Source organism: Pteropus vampyrus, unplaced genomic scaffold, assembly GCF_000151845.1.
Source record: "Pteropus vampyrus isolate Shadow unplaced genomic scaffold, Pvam_2.0 Scaffold133, whole genome shotgun sequence".
Classification (NCBI taxonomy): domain Eukaryota; kingdom Metazoa; phylum Chordata; class Mammalia; order Chiroptera; family Pteropodidae; genus Pteropus; species Pteropus vampyrus.
The window spans coordinates 3,636,470-3,657,387 of record NW_011888914.1 but is presented as its reverse complement, the minus strand read 5'-3'; the positions used below and the strand labels follow the sequence as shown (position 1 = coordinate 3,657,387).

Here is a 20,918-nt window from a genome sequence, read left to right as displayed (position 1 = left end):
ATAAGGCGATGCTAAATACAACAGTGTCTTTATATCATGGTCCCACATGATAAAATGCTGCTTATGAGCCTCTATGTTTGCTATAGAATAAACTCCAGTTAAATATATAAGCTAGTTAAAATACAACTTTATTTTTTTAAGTGTAAACAGGCTACCGTACTATTTGAGCCTCAATTTATGAAGACAACGTAGTCAGAAACAGAGTTGTGTTAGAATTAAATCAGACAATCTAAGCAATATTATATATCTAATGACAATATAATTATCACTCTTCGAGCAGCATTATGGCTTAGGAGAGTCTCTAGAGAGTAAAGGTTTCTCAACAAGTCCAGATGCCTATACCATCCAACCATCTTTATTTACATACTTTCTTCTTCATTTGTCTATGAGGCTAGGAAATCCAGTGGTCTTGAGCCAGACATCTCCATGGAGGGGAAACTGTCCTCATTAGCACTGGCATGGGGTCTCTCACCTCCTGTTCCCATAGCCTAGGATTCGGCCAAAACAGATGACTTGCCCCACAAACCCTATACTCTGCAATCCCAAATTTTCCTGCTTTGCCCATGCCTTCGCTCAGGCTGATCCTTTCATCTATCACAGCACTAATAGCACTTTCTGTGACTGTGGAAAAGTTTTTTAGATTTGCACTGTCCAATACAGTAGACTCCAGCCACATGTGGCTATTGAGCAGAGCTATTGAAATGGAACTAATGCAACAAGGACTGGTTTTTAAATTTTATTTAACTTTAATTTAAATTTAAATAGATACAGGGTTAGGGGCTACTACATCAGACAGCACAGATCTAGCATGTCTTTTTCTACATATGCATGTAGCATCTACATTTCTTTTTCTCTGAATCCTTAAACTTCTAGCGAATTATCAAACCTGAGAGTGGTCTTGGAGACCTCTTGAATTTGCAGTTGCCCAAGATAATCTATGTCATATTGTTGCCCAAAGCTGGTCCCACTAAGAGTTCAGCTCCTTGAATCCTAGCCCTGATCATATAACCTCTGGACCATGGGCTGGAATCCACAGTTCAGATCAGGGCCGATGACCAGAGATGATGAGTCTGGTCCTCCACACGGGCAATGGAATGGTAGAGCAAGCGTCTGGGACAAAGGTCACACAGGAGTGTAGGTGGGGGCCTGACTCAGAGAAAGGAACAGAAAAGCTGGGATGTAGGGAATAACTGTGTGGTCAGTCATGCAGAGTAAGTAAGTGAGAAAGGATCAGGGCTCTCTGGCCCCTGGCCTGAAACTTCTGGGGGCCCTGGTATCCCCGTGTGCTCCACGCCTCAAGAACTGGGAATTCTGGGAGCCATGAGCTATGGAGCAGCCTCCACGGGCCAGCGACTACTTGATTTAAGGCAGGGTTATGCTCTCCTGCTTGTACCATTAGTCTACTCTTGACCAAAGGACCAGACACCCAGACCTTGAGCAGGAAGGTGGCAGGGCCGTGGGAAAAAGAGCAGAACAACTTCCTTCGGGAAGCAGGAAATCTGAAGTGGGCCTTCCCTCCCTAATTCCCCGGAACAGCCTTCTAATTCTAATTCCAAGTGCTGTGATTTCAAGATCATGTTCTCTATACCTCCAGAAATTATACTAATTAGAGATTCTCTTACGTTAACTAGCAAACACCTAAAACAGGGTTGAGGAAAATGGTCATACACAGTTTACAGTAGAGTCAATGAATAGAATTGCTTTTCCAATCTGAATTTAGCTGCATTAGAAGAAATAGTCACTAGCTTGTGGAAATAAAGGAGAAATCATTCTAGGGTACAGGGCACTTCTGGTAGGCATAAATGGAGTTCCTGGGGTGGAGGCAGGGCTTGGAAACAGGGACTATTGAGGACACATGGCTGCTGGGGGAGAAGCCCAAAGACAGAGGTAGGAAAACATGTGAAACAAATTTCTACAGCAGACCCATGCCTCCTTCCGCCCCCAGATCAAGTTCTGCAACACTAATTCTCCAGGCCCCGTCCCTCTCCCCAGCACTAGGCTGGTCCGGCATGGAGATTCCAGGAGAAAAGAACTGAGCTGGCTTTCTGAGGGCCTCATAGGAGACAGAATGTGCTTTTCTGGCTAGGAGTAAAAGAGCCAGCAAACAGACTGGGTTTGAGGGTGTTAGTAGGGGTCGAGGGAGAGAAAAGAGCAGAAGCACTTTCTGCCACATGTAGAATGGGCACGGGCTTAGAGGAGTTCTCTGAGAAAAGAGACTTCTGTTTGTTTATTTCCACAGCACTTGGCACAGGGTGGATATTTAACGAATGGTTGAATGGATAGTTGAATGAATACTGTCCCCTAACATTGCAAAAGCATGCAAGTTGCCAGACTCACACAAGGCAAATCATTTCCTGTCTAGCATCTGAGCTTTTTTGCCTTCTTAGGCACTTAATCCAGTTGTATGAGTTTACAGGTGTTTTATTTTTATTTTGAATTCTAATTTCCCATCTCCTATCCAGAGTGCCCCTAAGCTTGCCGTTCATTTTCCTTTCTTTTTCACAACTGAAATCCTAGGCTTCATAAGGATCTCAAACATCTGGAAGGCATTTGAATCTTTTTTTACGGGGTGGGAGGATCTTGTGAACCTGTTCAGACACAAGAACAGAAGAAGAAAGCCTCAGAGAGACATGAAGTAAGACACAGCACTGCATGAATGAGGGGCAAACCGGTGAGGTCGGGGCAAGGGCAGCTGGAGGGCTCCTGGGCTCTTCCAGGAGGGGGCGCTGCTCTCCAGGGTCCAAGGGCTGCTGCTCTGTTCAGTGAGGGGAGCGGGGTGAGCAGGTCTACGTGCCTATGGCCGGCCCGGCCCCCATAGATGTCTAGGCCCTTTCTCAGGCACAGCCTTGGAGCCCCTAGGAAAACACTGACCAATAAATTAGGTTGAAAAATATATAGGAGGCAGGAAATATCAACCTGGAGTATTTGTCAATGGCATGGGTGTTCTGGAAGATGCGCAGACCCATCTGGCCCTTCAGAAGCCCTTTCTTCCTGGAGGTGTTGGATTCATTGCTCAGAGCCAGGTGAACCACTATTTTGTCTTGCCGGTCTTCTTCTGTCAGAGTATGGCTTCTCGGGTACCCAGCCAGGCTGTTGGCCTCAGACTCACTGTAGCTTCCATCCAGCATCATGGTTCTTGAGTGAAGCATTCCACACATGCACGGGAACTGCAGGCAGCAAACACAAGAAGAGGTGCCAGGCATGTTTGGGCCTTGTCAAAGGGGCAGAAGAGGTGGCCTGGGTCGAGAGCAAAGCCCTACGGCTGCTCAGAACCACAGAAAGGCAGAACTAGAAGGATCCCCAGAGATCATTTAGCCCAATGATTCTCTACCCTGGATGCCTATTAGAGTCACCTGGGAAGCCCTTTAAACTGGCCATGCCCACACTCCACTCCAGATTAATTTAAAGCCCCCAGGTGATTGTGCTAGGTAGCCAGGGTCTAGAACCACGATTTAGTTTAAATGCCCTCAATTACAAAGGCAAAACTAAAGACCAGAGAAGCTATACAGTTCTTCTGAGATAACATAGCTGGTGTCAGAGTTGGGGCTTTAAATCCACACGTTCTGGTTCCAGTTGTGGGACTCCACCACTTTACACAGGAATCAAAAATGGATTAGGTAGGAGAGTGCCCTTATTCTAAAGAGTTACGCATAAAGTTAAAGGGTTATGGTGCCTGCAATGTATTTTTAAATGGTTTGTCTGCATCAACAAAACTACAGTCTTCCTGCTTCCAGTCTTTGTCCAGAGACTTTCTGATTTTTGGGACCCTTTGTGGCAAAAGCTAGAACCTATTCTAAAATGGATCCTTCTCCTTTTATGTAAACATCTCCCTTTTCTACATGCAATATCTTCCACCCCAATTCTCATCCCACCAGAAGCATGAGCTAAGACAAGAAAATCAATGAAACTTCTCTCACCTTCTCCCGAAGCTTCCGTTCCTTCCGCTCCTGCACCGTCGTCAGGTAGTTGACGGCTGCGTACTCCAGCACCGAGAGGAACACGAACACAAAGCTGACCCAGAGGTAGATGTCCACGGCCTTGATGTAGGAGACGCGGGGCATGGAGGCGTTCACGCCCGTGATGATGGTGGACATGGTCAGCACCGTGGTGATACCTGCAACATCCAGCTTTAGTTCAGCTGCTGACAAGGGTACAGAACTTCCCCCACATTTCGCTAAGTCACCATTTTCCATTCTCCATCTCTTAAACCTAACAAGAAATTCCCCAGGCATATTTCTACTTCATAGAGGCGCAAGGATCAGCTGCATAAGCAGCCAGCCCGTTCTTCCGGCTGACTCGCTGCTTGTCTCCTTTCACTTTAAGTGCCTCGGGACACTGGTTTTCTGTGATGTGGCTGACAAGGTCAGCACTGCTTCAGAAAGGACCTGTTCAGATGTGGAATTTAAAACAGTACTAACAGACATCTCTAAGGAAAACTTCCCAAACCTCGAGAAATGCACACGTGCTCCCTCATCTAAGCCACATCAAGACTGGAAATTCCTGGAAGCCTATCGTGCTAGTTTTGTTTTCACTGTGCCTTGCTGGTCAAACCCTTACATTTCTCAGGACCCAGTCTGATTTTGTCCAAATTAACATTTAGACAAATATAAACATTCAATCCAGAATTCAGGGTCTGCGAAGGACTAAAACCGTAATTCCAGGGAATGCAGCCCTCTCCTTCTCAGATATCACATAATATGGAACCTGCCTCTAAACTCTCAGTCTGTCTAAATAAAGTTTTTGTATTTAAAGAATAAGTTTTTGGCATTTGTAGAATTGTCATATTTATCAAAGTCCTGAGCTCCAATACTACCAGTGGTGGAAGTCCATACCCCAAATAGGCTTTATCTTTCCGACATGATTCAAGCAGAGCTGATGTCATTTTAGCTCCTTGTGGTTTTCACAATGTAGCCTAGGAAACTGAAGATAGCATGGGAAAGGTGAAGACAAAAAGCAGGAGGAAAAATTGCTCCTTTTGACTGCGATGGCCCATCGGTAAAGAATTCTGAATAATGTTTTTACTTTTTCTTTACGTAGTCATCAGTTGAAAAAAATAACCACTCTACCACACCTTATTAAACGCTTTTACCCAGTGAAACTCTGGCAGGCACAGCTCTGCGGTCGATCCAGAAGGACACCCAGGACAACATGACCATCAGGGTGGCGGGGAAATAGGTTTGGAGCAAGAAGAAGAAGATGTGGCGACGCAACGTGAAGTTAATGTACAGACGGTTGTACCAGCCTGGGGGACACAGGAAGAAGCCCGTGAGGTCTAATTCGAGAGACACAAACCAGCCCCTTCCCCAGGAGCCCTCCTTTCCCTAACATTGCTCTCATCTTCAGCAGGAAGTTAAACATGACCACCTGGCTTGTTTGTTCTTTGCAAACCACAACCACATTTCCTGAGTGACTCACTGCTCAGGAGCATAAGAAGTTGAACTGGTTCTATTTTGTCGAAGCCAAAACCACTGAGGCAGAAGTCAGCCAACCTGGCCTCTTATCACTGTGCCCTTTATCGTGGGATTGGTCAACTCTGTCAATCACTACATTCATCACAAGAAGAAACAGGCCATTGACATGACTCTGAAGTCTGACATCAGTTCTACCTCTGACCCGCCATTCGCCTCGGAAGTCACTTCATTCATCTTGTGCAAGTCATTTACCATCTGTTCATTCCTCAGGAAAAACTGAGGATATAGATATCATTTCATTTTGGCAACTTGAGAATCACCGATTAGTGGTTGTAAAAAGGATTAAAATTGTAAGGTTTCAAATGATCCACAAGATCATTACCCAACCACTGAGACCAAAGATGGTGTCAAAGACAGTGTGAATGTGTAAAGTGGACTGAAGCTGTGTGCACACCCCACCCCACTCCCATCTCAGCCCAGGCTTGTCAGAAAGTGTTAGAACTCAGAGATGGTCCCACTCTGTGTCTCAAAGTGTGGGGTACACACAATGATACACAAGATGATTATGGAAATGGGTTCTTTTTTGTTTATGTTCATTATGTTTATTATTAAAGTCATCTTCTATTTATGGCAAATGACACCAGTTTTCCATCAATTATAGTGATATAAAATTCCTTTTCAAAATAAATTACAAGAGGGGAGTTGACTTAAAGAAAAAAATTAAGTCTACACCAGCATAGGTAGTATGTAACTAAGACAAAATTCACAATGATGTTATGTAAATAACTGAAACCCAGACTGAGTCTAACCCTCTTATTTGGGACATGAGGAGATTCCCAGAGGCTTGTTTAAGATCTCAGCCTGAGTCAGACTGAACTTGGGTCAGAGCTTGGGTCTGCAATGCTCAGTCCAGAGCTCCTCTTACACAATGTCTTTTCAATATAGCAGTGGCCTTGATCTTGATTCCTTCCCTCAAAAATTTTCAAGGAATTGCATGGAAGTCCTATAGGATGGAAGTGCTCAAGATATAGAACAGTATATATCTAAGTGCTAAAATGTCCATCTGTGGAAGCAGTGAGTGCTTTGGGTTTTGGAAAAGAGAGACCCGAATAACCATTGTCTGGAATGATTACGGAAGACCTCATGGAGGAGATGAGCATAAGCTGGACAAGTGGACAGAAAGAGGAGAGGCTCAGTGACGGGAGAGAGTGATGCTGGCTGAGGACAGTGACTTTCAACCTGGCTGCACACAATGAACCCTTAGGAGCTTTACTACTCTCCAAAGCCCTATCCCAGAGAGATTCTGATTTCATTGGTCTGGGATGGGGCCCTAGGCATTGGCATGTTTTAAAAGTCCCCCAGGTTCACAGCAGCACTATTCACAACAGCCGAAAGGTAGAAACAACTCAATGTCCATTGATGCATGAATGGACAGATATAATCCATACAACGGAATGCTATTCAGCCTTAAAAAGGAATGGCATTCTTAAACATGCTTCAACATGGATAAGTCTTGAAACCATTATGCTAAGTGAAATAGGCAGTCACAAAAAGGACAAATATATGACTTCACTTATACGAGGTACCTAGAATAGTAAAATTCATAGACACAAATAAAATAGAAGTTCCTGGGTTGGGGGGCAGTGAGGAATGAGGAGATACTGTTTAAAGGGTACAGAGTTTTTGTTTGGGATGACAAACAAGTTCTGGAAATGGATAATGATGATGGTTGCACAACATTGTGGATGTACTTAATGCCAGTGAATTATACGCTTAAAAATGGCTGAAATGTTAAATTTTATGTTATATGTATTTCACCACAATAAAAAAAAAAGTACTAGGCAATGACAAGAAAAAGTTCCCCAGGTAGTTCTTATGTGCTGCCCGAGTTGGGAAACCTTGACTTAGAGCAGCGTTTCTCAAAGCAGTGTTCCTAGACCAGCAGCAAGAGCTCCACTGGGAACTAGCTAGAAATGCAAATTCTCAGGGCCCACATGAGACCTGCTGAAGAGAAACTGTGGAGGATGGGCCCTGGCAATCTGTATACATTATCCCTGGAAAACTTGTTAAAACACAGATTGCTGGGCTCCATCTTCAGAGTTTCCAGGTGATACTGATGCTGCTGGTCTGAGCACCACACTTTGAGAAACACATTGATTAAAAGCGATGGTCTTTGAACTTCGACATGCATAAAAATCATGTGTTAAACATTCTGATTCCTGGGCTTCACCACCTGAAATTCTGACTCAGTAGCTGCAATGGGGCCCAGAATTCTGCTTGTCGAATACACTCCCCTTGTGGTTCAGATCCAGGCGGACCTCAGGCTGCACTGGAGAAATGGTGCTGAGGGAACAAAAGCCACCTGGCTGGAGTGGAAAATTAGTACTGAGTCAGGTAAGGAAAGGGTTGGGTCAATAGGGAAAGGCTGGAATATTAGGGTAGGTCCAAACGAGCCTGACATATGGTTACTGCATAGATTCATGGGTTGTTTGAATGAGGCAGGAGCATTTAATGGAGTGGATAGATAGAAAATGACCTTCAAATAGGACAGAAACTACGAATCACTTATTCATACCACAGCCTTTGTCCAATCTCATCAGCCTAAGTTGCCATCTATGAAGCACATCACATTATTCCTTAGGTTTGCACAGGGTCTTTCTGGAAAGGCTGAGCTGCTTTTATTCCATGAAGGACTAGTTCATTATCCTTTCCTTCTGTCTAAGAAAATCAGGGAGAGTTGCCTTGGAAACACAAGGAGGGAACCAAGAGCTTTGAAAATATACACTCCATGTTCCAAACAGAACACTCTTGGATGAGATCTCAGTCCCTGTGGGGTGGGATGATAAATCTGTTTGTTGGTACATAGTAAATAACAGGAGCAGAAGATGCATTTTAATCTGGAGTCCAAAAAAGCTCGAGTGGGGCACAAAACAAATAAACGAAAAACAAGCATGCTATTCTATCATAGGAAACATTTAAGAGGAGTACACATAGTGACTAAAGCAGATTGCCTGGCCGTTAAGCAGCTGTGCAACTTTAATAAACAACTTAATTCTTCCTAGTCTCAGTTTTCTCATCAGTCAGCTGAGGATAACAACATCTACACAAGGTTTGTTGGGTAGAAATTAGTTAATTTATATAAAGCACTCAAAACAGTGGCACATAATAAGTTATACAAGAAACTCTTAGTAATGGTTTTAGAGAGTTGATCTGAACTTGCCAAGAATAAATGAAAAAGGAAATTGTGTGGCAATACCTATCGGAGTGAAAGAGAAGAGAGAGATGAGGATGAGCACTGTGGGCATAAAGTGAAATAGCTTGAGCTGTTCCAACACCAACACAGCCTTGCCTGGGCTCACTCTTATCCATCCAGTGTTCGATATTGTGGACAGAGGGGTGTGGATGGGGGCAGGCGGACAGGGAGATGGTGCCCATCCAGGGGCAAACAGTAGCACAAAAGCTTCCCAGGCTTTTCAGAACTGGGACAAAAGGTAATGAAGTAAGAAGCCCTCTAGGTCCCATTGCTACTACAGAGCTGTCATGGGTTGAATCATGTCCCCCAGAAAGATATGTTAATGTCCTGACTCTCGATATTTGTGAATGTGACCTTATTTTGAAACAGGGTTTTTGCGCATGTAATCAAGGTGAGACAAGGTCATCTTGGATAAGGATGGGCCATAATCCAATGACTGATGTCCTTAAAATAGAGAAATTTGGACATAGACACAAAGAGACACCACCATGTGAAGACGCAGAGACACAGGGAGAATGCCATGTGACAATGGAGATAGAGATTGGAGTGATGCAGCAACCACCAAAAGCTAGCAAGAGGCCAGGGAAGATTCCTCCCAGCATCCTTCAGAAGGAGCATGGCCCTCAGACTTCCAGCCTCCAGAACTGTGCACGAATAAATTTGTTGTTTCAAGCCCCCAGCTTGTGGTACTTTGTTATGTATGACAGTCCTAAAAGACTAAGACAAAAGCTCATAGTGAGATTAGAGAAGAGCTGATAAATGGATCCTCTCCAAACTTCAAACATGACCCAGGGTCCAAGATGAGATCACACAAGCATTAAAAATGAATGCATAGATCTAAATATAGGTAATAATACATTGCCTTGGCAAGCTATCCAATCCATATTGTTAAAGCGAATGAATCAAGTTACAGAAAACCATGTAAAATATGACCTACTTTTGTAAAATTACATAATTAAAGCAAGATGTCTACAGAGCTGTTTGCTAAATTGTTAGGAATGATTACCTCTGGCTGTGGGATTTCAGAGGGCAGCAACTTTTTCACTCTCCGCTTTTAAGCGCTATTTCTGTTTTGGAGGACTATAAATTATTTTGATAAGGAGAATGTATTTTCATTGGGAGGGAAAAGGTTAAGGCTGAAGAAGAGTTCTAATGTGTTTTCTTCCACATTTGAATCAAACCATGGCAAAAGTTAGCTACCGGTGCTGCTGTAGAAGGCCAGTCTGGAAGTGGTGTGAAATTTCTGAATCAGAAACTGAGACAGGGAGATCTTTTCATCTGTTTTCAGGGATTCATCTCCATTCTTCCAATACAGCATCAGATCTTCATCTGTATATGCGTCTTTGGGGAGAGGAAAATTAATTTGAATCTTTTGCTTCTGATGCAGTTTGAAGCAACAGAGAAATACTCTACCAGCCTAGGAGGAAACAGGTCTTAACCCTGGCAGGTGGTACTCAGTCTCATGGTTACTAAAATGACACAAGGTCAGAGAGGGAATAAGGCAAAGATCTGTCATTAGGAATACTGATACTTACAGCTTTCCAGCTCCAAAGAACAGGTCTGGGAGTCCAGGGGAAAGTGGCTGAAGTCCATGTTGCACATGGCAGTGACCGTAATCCTAGACAACCCAAACATGCATGTTGGCTTGTACAGAGAGTTACTGCTCAGAATAAGGAGAACACACATGTGACCAAGTGCCTCTGCCTCCCCAAGTGTACTTCAGAAGTCTGGAAATCCAGGCATCTAAGTTACAGAACCCTAACTTTTAGAGTTTTGTCTTCTGTAGAAGCACCAATAATTGGTGCTCTGCCTGGATCCTAGCTACTGAGGGTGCTGACTGCTAATGGCTCACATCTGCACCTGTCTCTGTCTCTTATCATTGGTTTCATCCAGCCTCCCCCAGAGACGCCTGGGAGGTTATGCCCCCTTCACTCCCCTACCCGAGGCTATCAGTATCTAATTCTAACAAACTTTACAAGCAAGCTAGGAAGATGTAAATGAGATTGTATAATTATTCAAGTTAGCCCCAAAGCCAATATACAACAGCACTCAATAAGCAGTAGCTATTGTTATTTTTTTTTAATCTTTATTTACCAGGAAACCAGTATTATAGGTTCTCAGGGGTGGAAGGTACAGAGAAGGTTATTGTCTCCCGCAATTCGTTCAGGCTCAACTAGTCTCCTAACCCAGGCTTAAGATCCCCGATGACAGAGAATTCACGAGCTACTAGCCATTTCATCATAGAAAGTTCTAACTGGCATGAGAAGGCTCATACCATCCCATGTAGTCCACAGACTCAACCACAGTGACAAACTCGTCGGGGCCAAAGAGACTAACCACACATATTAGAATGGCATTGAGCAAAGAAACCATGACCCCATGGGCAGTTACCTCATGCTGTACAGCACATGCCCATCCGGGAACACCCTCAGCATGATGTTGTCAGTGGTGGTGTCATGGGTAAATGACCTTTTGGAGTGAACAAAGAAGACGTCGGGGACCCAGATCTTCTTTACCAGTCGGCCATCAAAGGTCATGCTCTTGTTGCTGGCACTGGGGAAGGCCAGCCTCTCATCCTTCCAATAATGCCGCAGGTACAAGGTCATGGTAAAGTCCTGTGGGAGCAAAAGAAGACCAGACGGAAATGGCTTAGAAAGCTTCCTTCCTTAAAATCGACCTCTCATCTGCTGCTGTAACAGACACCTGAGGCTCAGCCTTCGGAGTCAAAAGTGATAGTTCTGCAGCCCTGCCTGAGATGGCAGAGACAATGGCACTGCTGTGACAGGAAAGAGAATGGCTTATTTTTGTGTATCATGAGTTTGGAGCCAGGAGACTGAGGAACCTATCCTTCCGGCTTTGCAGATTAATACTGCAGCTGTGATGCTGACAGCCTGGCCTGGGGGTCAGCAGGGTGAGATCTCCCCAGAGCCCTGTTCTCTCTCACCTAGACATTAGCACACATGGCTTCTTACTGGCTAACATTCAATTTCAGCTTAGTGGACACTTCTAGAAACTAGACAGTCAAGTGTTCCATTTAGGAGGGTTTTTCTATCATCGGATTTGTAAGATCTTTGAAAGTAGAATTGTGACTTGCCCACCACGGAATCCCCAGGCTCTAGTTTAGTGCAGGCCAAGGCACGTAGTGGGTACTTAATAAATATTTTCAGAATGGAAAAATCAAGGGGATGGTCAAAGAGCCTTCCCTCACCACCTGATCTTGCTGGGCACTGCCAAGGAGAGTGTAGGGGAGCTATGTTCACTGAGGGCACTGGCGATCAAAGAACAGCAGAATTTCCATCTGAAAACGTCCACCTCCCACTCTCCTCCAAGTATGTATGCTTCATCAAACCGCTCATATCACGTGAGGAGTATGTTCAAAGGATAAGGTGCTGGGCCTCACTCCCACAGACTCTAAATCAGGAAGTCTGAGCCAGGGCCCAGAAATCTGCATTAAACTAACTCCTCAAGTTATTTTTACCCATGACGCTTGAGAACTCCTGCTCTAGACTTTACTGCCCTTGGGCCAACTTCCAAGGCCCAGCTTCATTCCTTCCAGCTCTGGCTCTGCCCACTCAGGCACAGCCTGCACCAATGCAGCCCTGCCAGCCACACGCTCTCATAGAAACTTAGCCTCGAGATCCCACACTGCAGGCTGCCGCCAAGTGTTCTGCATACCATGTCTACTTCCGAGATGCTGTCCAGGCTCTCCACCTGCACGTCCACACCCACTGGGATGGCAGGGCCTGCAGAAGGGCAAAGATAACTGGTTAAAGGCACATTCCCCTCCACCACTGGGCTGGGAGACCATCCCAACTCCCTTCTTGGGATAGCCTGACTGAAGCAGGAGGGAGGCAGTGGTTCAAATTCCATGAGGGTTTTCTTGCTACTTCCTGATGTGTTTGTTTCCTGAGGGCAATGACTGTCTGCCTTACGTGCCTTTCCTGGGCCAAGGTGATTTTTAATCTCTGCCTGCTGCATGAGTCAAAGAGCTGGATTCCTATTGTGTAGTCTCAGGGCTCTCTGTAGGGTAGACGTATTAATATTGTGCTAGTGTTTGAGTGGAGACCCTAGTCATTTGTCCTCCTGTGACATCTCAAAAGGATAGAATGAGAGACCATGAATAAGGCCTAAGAACCTCTAATGTGGGCTTGGGACACCTGCAAGCCCAGGGCTAGATTCATTCAGTCATTCAAGCCCCACCTACACAGTACCTAACAGATAGCTGGGGTCCTGCCCACTAGAAGCCTTTTACATCGTGTGAGATGAGATCTCTTACATGTACTGTTAGATCACAGTGAAAAACAACACCATACGGAATTTTGAAAACTTCAGGATATGTCATATGAAAAGTACGAGAATACATAGCACAGAAGGTCGGCACTCAATTTCATCTGGCCAGTGATGAGATTTCTAAAACTGTGTTTATCTGTGGGTTCCTGTTCTATTTTTTGGTCTGAGTGATGATCACATTGGTGGGTTCACTTTGTGATAACTTAGTGGGCTTCACGCTTACAATTTATGTGCTTTTTTTATATGTATGTTATGCTTCCACAAAATGTGTGGTTGTTTGGTTTTTTTTTTTTAGATTTTAATATGTATTTTTTAAAAACTTAGAATGGAGGGAAAAACAAAAATCTATGTCTGTCAAACATATTAATGAATGCTATTGCACTCACAGGCAAGAACTGTTTCTGAGAGGGTTAAGTGGCAGCTGAGCCAGGCATCCCAGGGAGAGGGACTTGTCCAGAGGCCAGGCCCACTGCCCTGGATCCTCTGAGCCCTAGCCAGGGAATGCAGGACCCCAAAATCCTGACCCATAGTGGTCTGAGTAGGAAGAACCTTAAGGTGGCAGGGGAAGTCTGGGTCTTAGGGAATGAGATGGACTGTAAGGGACCAAGACTTTGGCCATGGGCAGAGAGGGAAGATCAGAGGTGCTAACATGAAATAGAAACCAGAAAGCTCAACGCTGTTTCCACCCAAATACAGGTGTCCTCACGGAGGTGGCCCAGGGCATTTGATGGGCTCACCGACTCCCCCCGAAACTCCCCCATAGGCTTGATAATACCTGCAATCCCACCATTAAAAATTTGCTTTTTGGGCTGATCTCTATTGAATAGAAGCATTTTATTTATTACTGGCGGGATTTAGTGGCTATTTCCTGTGTTCTTAAACATGAAAGCAAATGAGTATAATGTTTTATCTTTTTATTTTTACTTTTTCACCTCTCAGAGAAATCAGGATGTAAACTGGTCTTTTTATTTTCCTGTGTTCCTCAACTGATAGCTTAGGCCAGGGCCCATTAGAAATCTCTGCTCTGACAGCAGTATGGTATTCTCTTCTTATTCCAGGCTCCAGGAATGCTTTAAAGGTGCCAGAAGCCCAATGTTCCATGTGGAGAGGAGGACCTCTCCTGAGGGCTGAATAGTCTGCCTTTCTCTCCTGAGGGCCTTGCAACACAAGGGAGGGTCTGCCAATAGCCTGGCTGGGGCCCTCTCCCAGTACCCAGATCCCTGCACTCCTGCATAGGGCTGTGTGCTTCTAACATTGCCAGTGGGGAAGTGTGGCGGGTTAATCTCCTCATCCTCTGGACTCTTTGTTAGCCTGAGATATTAAAACAGCCTAGAATCCAAGCTCTTAACCCCTGATGGCGCTGCTTCTGTGGCAGCTATGCTGCACTCCACCCACGCACCATGTGACCTGCCACATCCGGTGTTTCAGGAGCCAAAGGAAAGAAACGATAAAGGCATCACCCTCTTTGGACCCACTTCCCGGTGGTCTTGTTTTCAGATAATGCTCACAATGTTTGACCAGCAGCTGGTTTGGGCTAAGGACACTTTCCAGATAAATATATCAGCTTGCTTGCTACCTGTTACTGTCTCTCTGTTCTCAGGGCCCGCCTTGCTCTCCACAGCTCCAACCACCCTTCTAAGAGAAATTTGATAAAGCCTGTGAGGATGACATCAATGCTGGAGTGCAGGCCACGTTCTCAGGGAAACTGGGCTGTTGGGGAGGTAAGCAATCTGTGTGTTCAGGAGGCTCCAGCGCTGCATTCTGAAGGACTCACTCCTAAGCTAGAACAGAACCAATGGCCCTGCCCTCTTTGATCCAGAAGCATGGAGCTGACCTTTGCCTTTGACCTGCCCCACAGCCAAAGGCTAAGGCTCCCTGGATCTCCTGAACTCTGCATTTTGTGGTCCTATGTAAACTGTTGGGGGAGGTATTTTTCAAGCAGAAGGAACGTGGTCTTTTTACTTCTTCCATGAACAGTTTTATGTTTTGAGTGAGACTGAGTCCTACCAGGTATTAGAAAGAAAATAGTTAAACTAATGAGGCATCCATGCCTTGGCTCATTAACATAGCTGTGGGTTTTTCTGCTTTCAGAGAGGGATCTGGTGAGCCAAATAGAAGTCGCTCGTGTAATTTCAGGCAGTATGGCCAGTGAGGGGACAAATTCAAGGCAGCATAAGAGAAATACATGTTTAGCCAAGGGCTTTGCTTGTTCCTAGGCTTTCTGCCATTATTTCTCTTCACGTGGTCCTGAAAAGAGCACATTAGGAATTTATCCATTTTTTGAAATTAAGACATATGTCATTTCTTCCCCACCGATGCTTTAAGAATGAATATGAGATAGAATTTTCAGACAAACTAAAATTGAGAGAATTTTCCAAGAAGCATCCTGCCCTAAACAAAGGCATTTTTCAAGCAGAAGGAACGTGATCTCAGAAGGAAAGCTGGGCATGCAAGAACGAATAAAGTCCAATAAAAATGGTAAATATATGCATAATTGTAAGTGAACATTGACTACATAAAATGCATTGTAGGGTTGAAAAACTAAATGAAAATACACAACTAATATAACATTTAAGGAGGGAGGGATTTAAATGGTTTGAAAGTGTCCCGAGGTCATTGCCTTGTCAGGAGAACAATAAAAGTTGCTAATTACCAAACCAGTGAGATAAGCCAAGGGATAAACCATGTTGTTTTCTGGGAAACTACCAAAAAATTCTAAGAATATGATTTTCAAAACTAAAATAGGAAAGCCAAAATAGGAATAACCAAAAATAATCAATCTAAAAGAAAGCAAGAAAGGAAAGAAAGAAAGAGAGAGAGAGAGAGAGAGAGAGAGAGAAGAAAGAAAAAGAAAGGAAGAAAGAAAGAATATAGAATAAATAAGTTGGACAATAAAAAGGACAGGGTAGGATGATAAATAAACTAAATGCTCCCATTAACAAACAAATATTGTCTAACTTGATAATTCAGAAATGCTGAGAGTTTAAGCATATATTTTTCAACAGAAATGTTAGTGTAAATTGGTGTATTTTACTTAGCCCAGGTGGAAGTTCAGAGTGTCTGGCAGTGGGGCAGGGTTGGGCCCCGACTAGACAGGTCTGTTTTTGCATATTAAATTTAAGAAATTTGTTCGCTATCCAGTGGAGCCTCTTCTAGACTTTAACAGCAATTGGAGTTCAGGTCACAGATCAGGCTCAGGAGGGAGACTGAGAGTCCTCATCAGCTTAAGCGGGGGCAGCTGGTTGTGGGAGGGGCTGGGTGTCTGCAGGGAGGAAAAGGGGCCCAGGGACCTCAGAGAAGGAGCCAGGGAAGAGCTATCACAGAGACCGCAGGGGGAGGGAGTTTCAACAGAGGAGGGCAGCCATCCGAGAGAGGTCAGGGAGGCTGAGGCCCAGGAAAAGACTCCTCATCACGACAAGTGCCATGGGGCAGGAGCAGGTGATAAGTAGGAAGTGGAGACAGCTGGTAGAGGAGGGAGAGTGGAAGAGTTTACAGCAAAAGGAAAATGGACACCAGGGCACAAGACATTTTAAAATCTCACTTCTAGAAGTCTCCTTAAAGGTCAGTCATCCAGTAGTTTTCAAACTTGAATGTGGATCAGCATCACTGCAGGGCTTGTAAAAACCCAGACGCCTGGGCCTTCCCCCAGAGTCTCTCGTTCAAGAGGCCTGGGGTAGGGGCCCAGAATTACATCTCTAACAAGTACCCAGCGATGCTCAAAGAAGCATATGAGCTAATGTTTCCTACCTTCTCTCCTAAATTCATTCCTTAGACATTTGAATTTATTATAGAAAGTGTTCCCCTGTATTCTAGAAGCTGATATGGGGAAGGCACTACAGGCCTAGCCAGTGCCCCAACCTGCCCCTGGTCACCGACTGGGTCCCGTTTCTTGGGCTTCCCCAACTCATTCAATCTCAACCCACCCAACACTGACCTCTGGGTTTGCCACTCCAGGCCCACGTTCCACCCTCCTCCCCCCTGCTCTGTGCTGAGGAGCTGACCTGTATGGGCAGCGCTAACATTTGCAGGCCCACCCCTAGGCAAGAGTACAACTAGAGGCCCATATGCCATATGCTTGAGTATCTAACGGTTATAAGAAACTGCAAAGTGACATACATCTTATCATATTTCTTTGAAAAATACACTTCACATAAACCCAGAACACCAAGTCCAACTTCAGAACTCAGACTCCTCTGGGCCAGCACATGGCAGGACAGGGCGAATGGGGCCCTTTTCTTCTACCTACAGCAGCACCCTGCACAGAGAAGAGCCTCTTGTGCACATGGACACCCCCGCCCATGGATCTCAGCTCCATCCAACCCCCTTCTGACAGCCACCCTTCAGTCACCTCTCAGAACCAGATATGCATATAGACACAGAGCAGTCCCCATGGGGAAGGGGCCTAAGCAGGTACTGGAAGTAGCTCAGGGCTATGTGGACAGGTAACTCTGGGTCCCTGAACCTAAGTGTAGCCTAGAAAGGAGACCCCAGGTGGGCACACTCACTTGGCTCACAGACCATACCCTGCCGACAGGTATGTTGCCATGGCAGGGTCCCCTTTCCCAAGCCCAAGGCTGCTGCTGACAATAGGCCCTTGCCCTCTGCCGTCTGGTTGGGCTCAGCCAACAAAGGTGCCAGTAGATGTCAGAAGGCAGGAGGAGAGTGAGAGGAACTGATTCTCTCCCAGAACACTCCCTTCAGGTGACCGGTGACAGCCCTCCTTCAGAAGCCGAGGCTCCTGTCTGTTGGGGTGGCCCCTTTCCACAGCTCTAACTCTTTTCTAGATTCAGGTAAAATCTGGAAAAGATATTCACTCCTCCCCGCAGTTCAGGCCTCTACTTGGTAGTGGCTCTGCTCTCTTCCAGCCCTCTGGGCTTCACTTCAGATTGTTAGTTTCCTTGAACCCCGCCCACACTTCAAGAACAGACCATTAAACTCTCCACACTTGCCCCTTTGAGCAGGCCATCTATTTCAAGACTGTTACTTTACCTTTTCCAATTGCTTTTCCAGGTCTCCATCTCAGTGAATGGTCTTCCTCAGGTCAGACACTTAGGTGTCCCAGGCTCCTCTGATTCTATCAGAGGCCATCTCCCTCCTTAGCACCTCACAGACCCGCCCCTCCCCGACTTCTTTCTACAGCCTTAGCTTAATCTCCCATCAACTCTGGTCTGGACCATTGCTGAGGTGGTCAGCCATTGTCCAGCATCCATTCTTAAAGGCTCCAGCATCCTGCGCACAGAAGCAATGTGAACTTCCTAAGGCACACGTCTCATCCTGTCATTCCTCAGCCTGAGCCGTGCTGCTGAGAATCCAAACACAGCACGGCCCTCGTGGAGCTGCCCTGCCCTACAAACCACACTTTCCTCTCTGTGTCCCCTCCCTATGTACACATACACGCGCGCGCACGCGTGCCCACACCTGACATAGTGCAGCCACACAGAGCCACTCACATGCCCTGACGCACCCTTATCTGTGAGCACCCTTCTCCCTGGCTTGTCCTCCTTTCTCCGTCCTCTGGGCTCACCCACCATGCATCTTTCTAGACTCTTTGTGAGAATTACCTCCCTGAACGAAGACTTCTCTGATCCCCTCTCTTGGGAGAACTGACCACTCTCTCAGTTCCCCCATCCCATAAGTAGAAGCGTCCTACATTGCTTCTGCAACACTTGATTGCACTTAATCATTTATGTTTCCCCATCGACTGTTAGCTCCTTGAGAACAGTCTATTGTTTCAGCCAAAATAATTGAATGTAAAAGATTCCAACAGCATGAGCTTCCCAGGCTAGCGTGGCTGCTTGGCATTTCTCTTCACTGGCTCCTTGGGCAGTGGTTTCCTGGAGCCCATGACCATACTTGGCTGCAACCACGACCAGCCCCTGTTGTGCCCACCCCATGGTCCTTGACCTATTCTTCCCAGCAGCTCTCGCAATTTGATATATATATATTTTTTAATTATTGGGGTGACATTGATTAACAAAATCAAATAAGTTTCAAGTGTATCATTAAACAGTGAGTCTTATATATATTGTATTGTGTGTTCACCACGCAGAGTTAGATTTCCTTCCATCACCAAATATCTAACCCCTTTTACTCCTATCTACCTCCTCCCTCTCCCATTTCCTTCTGGTAACCACTCATCCACTGACCATGTCCATGAGTCTGTTTGTTTGTCATGTTTATTGCTTTCAGTATTACAATGGACTATTACTCAGCCATAAGAAAAGATGAAATACTGTCACTTGCGACAACATGAGTGGATCTTGAGATAATCATGCTAGGTGTAATGAATCAGACGGAAGTTGAAAAACCACAATACCACTCATATGTGGGATATAAAATCGAAAGCAATAATTTGACATTTTGATTTGAGGGTTTTGTTAACACTGGTCTCCCCAACAAGAGCTGAAAACTCCAAGGACTGTGGCTGTCTTGCTCACCCTGAGACCCAAGTGCCACTGACCTTGCCTGACACATGACAGCTCAGGAAAACACATATTTCTCTTAAGAATAATAGTGTTTTGGTTGGAGAACCTAACCTACTTTGTTGCCACCATTCTTCCTGAGTATCCTGACAAATTCCTTGGATATAATCAAAAGAATCCATGATGACACTACATTGCCCCTTTACCTCCCATGTATACAGTCTGAATTAAAAATCAGCCTTGGGCTAGTGGAATTGTAAAATAGTACAGCTGTTGTTGAAGAAAGTGTGGTGGTTCTTCAAAAAATTAAACACAGCCACAATGCAATATACATATGACTTACTGTTGAAGTGTACACTTGAAACTTATTAGATTTTATTATCAATGTCACCACAATAAATAAAAAAATAATTTAAAAAAATCAAACATAGAACTACCATATGATCCAGCATTTCTACTTCTGAGTATATACCTAAAAGAATTGAAAGCAGGATCTCAGATATTTCTACACACACATTAATAGCAGCATTACTCACAATAGTCAAAAGGTGGAAACAATCCAAATGTCCATTGACAGAAGAATGGAAAAACAAAATGTGATGTAATCATACAATAGAATATTATTTGGCCTTAAAAAGGAAGGAAATCCTGTCCCATGCTACAACCTGGAAGAACTTTGAAGACATTATGATAAGTAGATAAGCCAGTCACAAAAGCCAATCAAAAACTGTATGATGCCATTTGTATGGGGTACTGAAAGTAGTCAAATTCATAGAGACAGAAAGTAGAAGGGTGGATATCAGGACTGGGGGAAGAGGGAAGTGGGGGGCTATTGTTTAAAGAATACAGAGTTTCAGTTTAGGAAGATGAAGTTCTGGAGATGGATGGTGGTGACGGTTACATGACACTTTGAATGTGCTTAATGCCACTGAAGTGTACACTTAAATATGGTTAAGTTGGTAAATCTTATGTTATATATATTTTACCACAACTTTTTAAAAATCAAATTTTAATTTTTAAAAATCAGCATGCAACATTTCTTTTAACAAATGGAGAAAAGCCCCGGGCCTCTGGAGGTTCCTCTAACCAGGACACACCATGGAACCAGGCAGCTGGGAGCTTAGACAAGGTATTTGTGTTCTGACTGATCCCTGGGATTATTAGGAAGCTGCTAGATTTTTAATCTTTTCTCTTTCCACACTGAAAAGGTCATCCAAGGGGTATCTAGTCTTAGACCAATTCCTCTTTATCAATTACTTTAAAATATCAATTCTTAAGAAAGTCTCTCTCAGAGAAAAAAAATGTAGGAAGAGAAGACATACCCCGCAAACATTGGGGGAAGTCTCTGTTCACCTGGCCCGCTTGGTATGTGTGGGTGCTAAGGAGAGAGAGGTGTAGGCTCGGTGTGGTTGGAGCAGGCTGGGCCCAGGGGCCCGGCGCAGGGCTGCCCCCAAGGAAGGAGCTCCTTCTGTTACTTGCACAAAGTCATCTATGTGCTGTCTGCCAGCCTCCTCCCTCAGAGACCCACTCAGTCCCTGGCCA

General features: G+C 44.9%; 1 protein-coding gene across 2 annotated transcripts in view; it reads right to left on the bottom strand.

Moving 5' to 3' along the window:
* Positions 1 to 775: 775 nt before the first annotated feature.
* Positions 776 to 20,918, bottom strand: part of GABRR2 (gamma-aminobutyric acid type A receptor rho2 subunit) — a 23,143-nt gene continuing 3,000 nt past the window's right edge. The window contains exons 2-9 of one of the 2 annotated variants that reach the window (XM_023534841.1): positions 12,340 to 12,407; positions 11,056 to 11,279; positions 10,200 to 10,282; positions 9,865 to 10,005; positions 5,090 to 5,242; positions 3,918 to 4,114; positions 2,917 to 3,167; positions 776 to 2,588 (exon numbers count right to left, since the gene is read on the bottom strand). In XM_023534841.1, coding sequence (XP_023390609.1) covers positions 2,483 to 2,588; positions 2,917 to 3,167; positions 3,918 to 4,114; positions 5,090 to 5,242; positions 9,865 to 10,005; positions 10,200 to 10,282; positions 11,056 to 11,279; positions 12,340 to 12,407 — 1,223 coding nt within the window. In that variant the 3' untranslated portion in view covers positions 776 to 2,482. Of the gene's footprint in view, positions 3,168 to 3,917; positions 4,115 to 5,089; positions 5,243 to 9,864; positions 10,006 to 10,199; positions 10,283 to 11,055; positions 11,280 to 12,339; positions 12,408 to 20,918 lie in introns of both variants that reach the window. The other variant, XM_023534842.1, reaches the window with a different exon arrangement.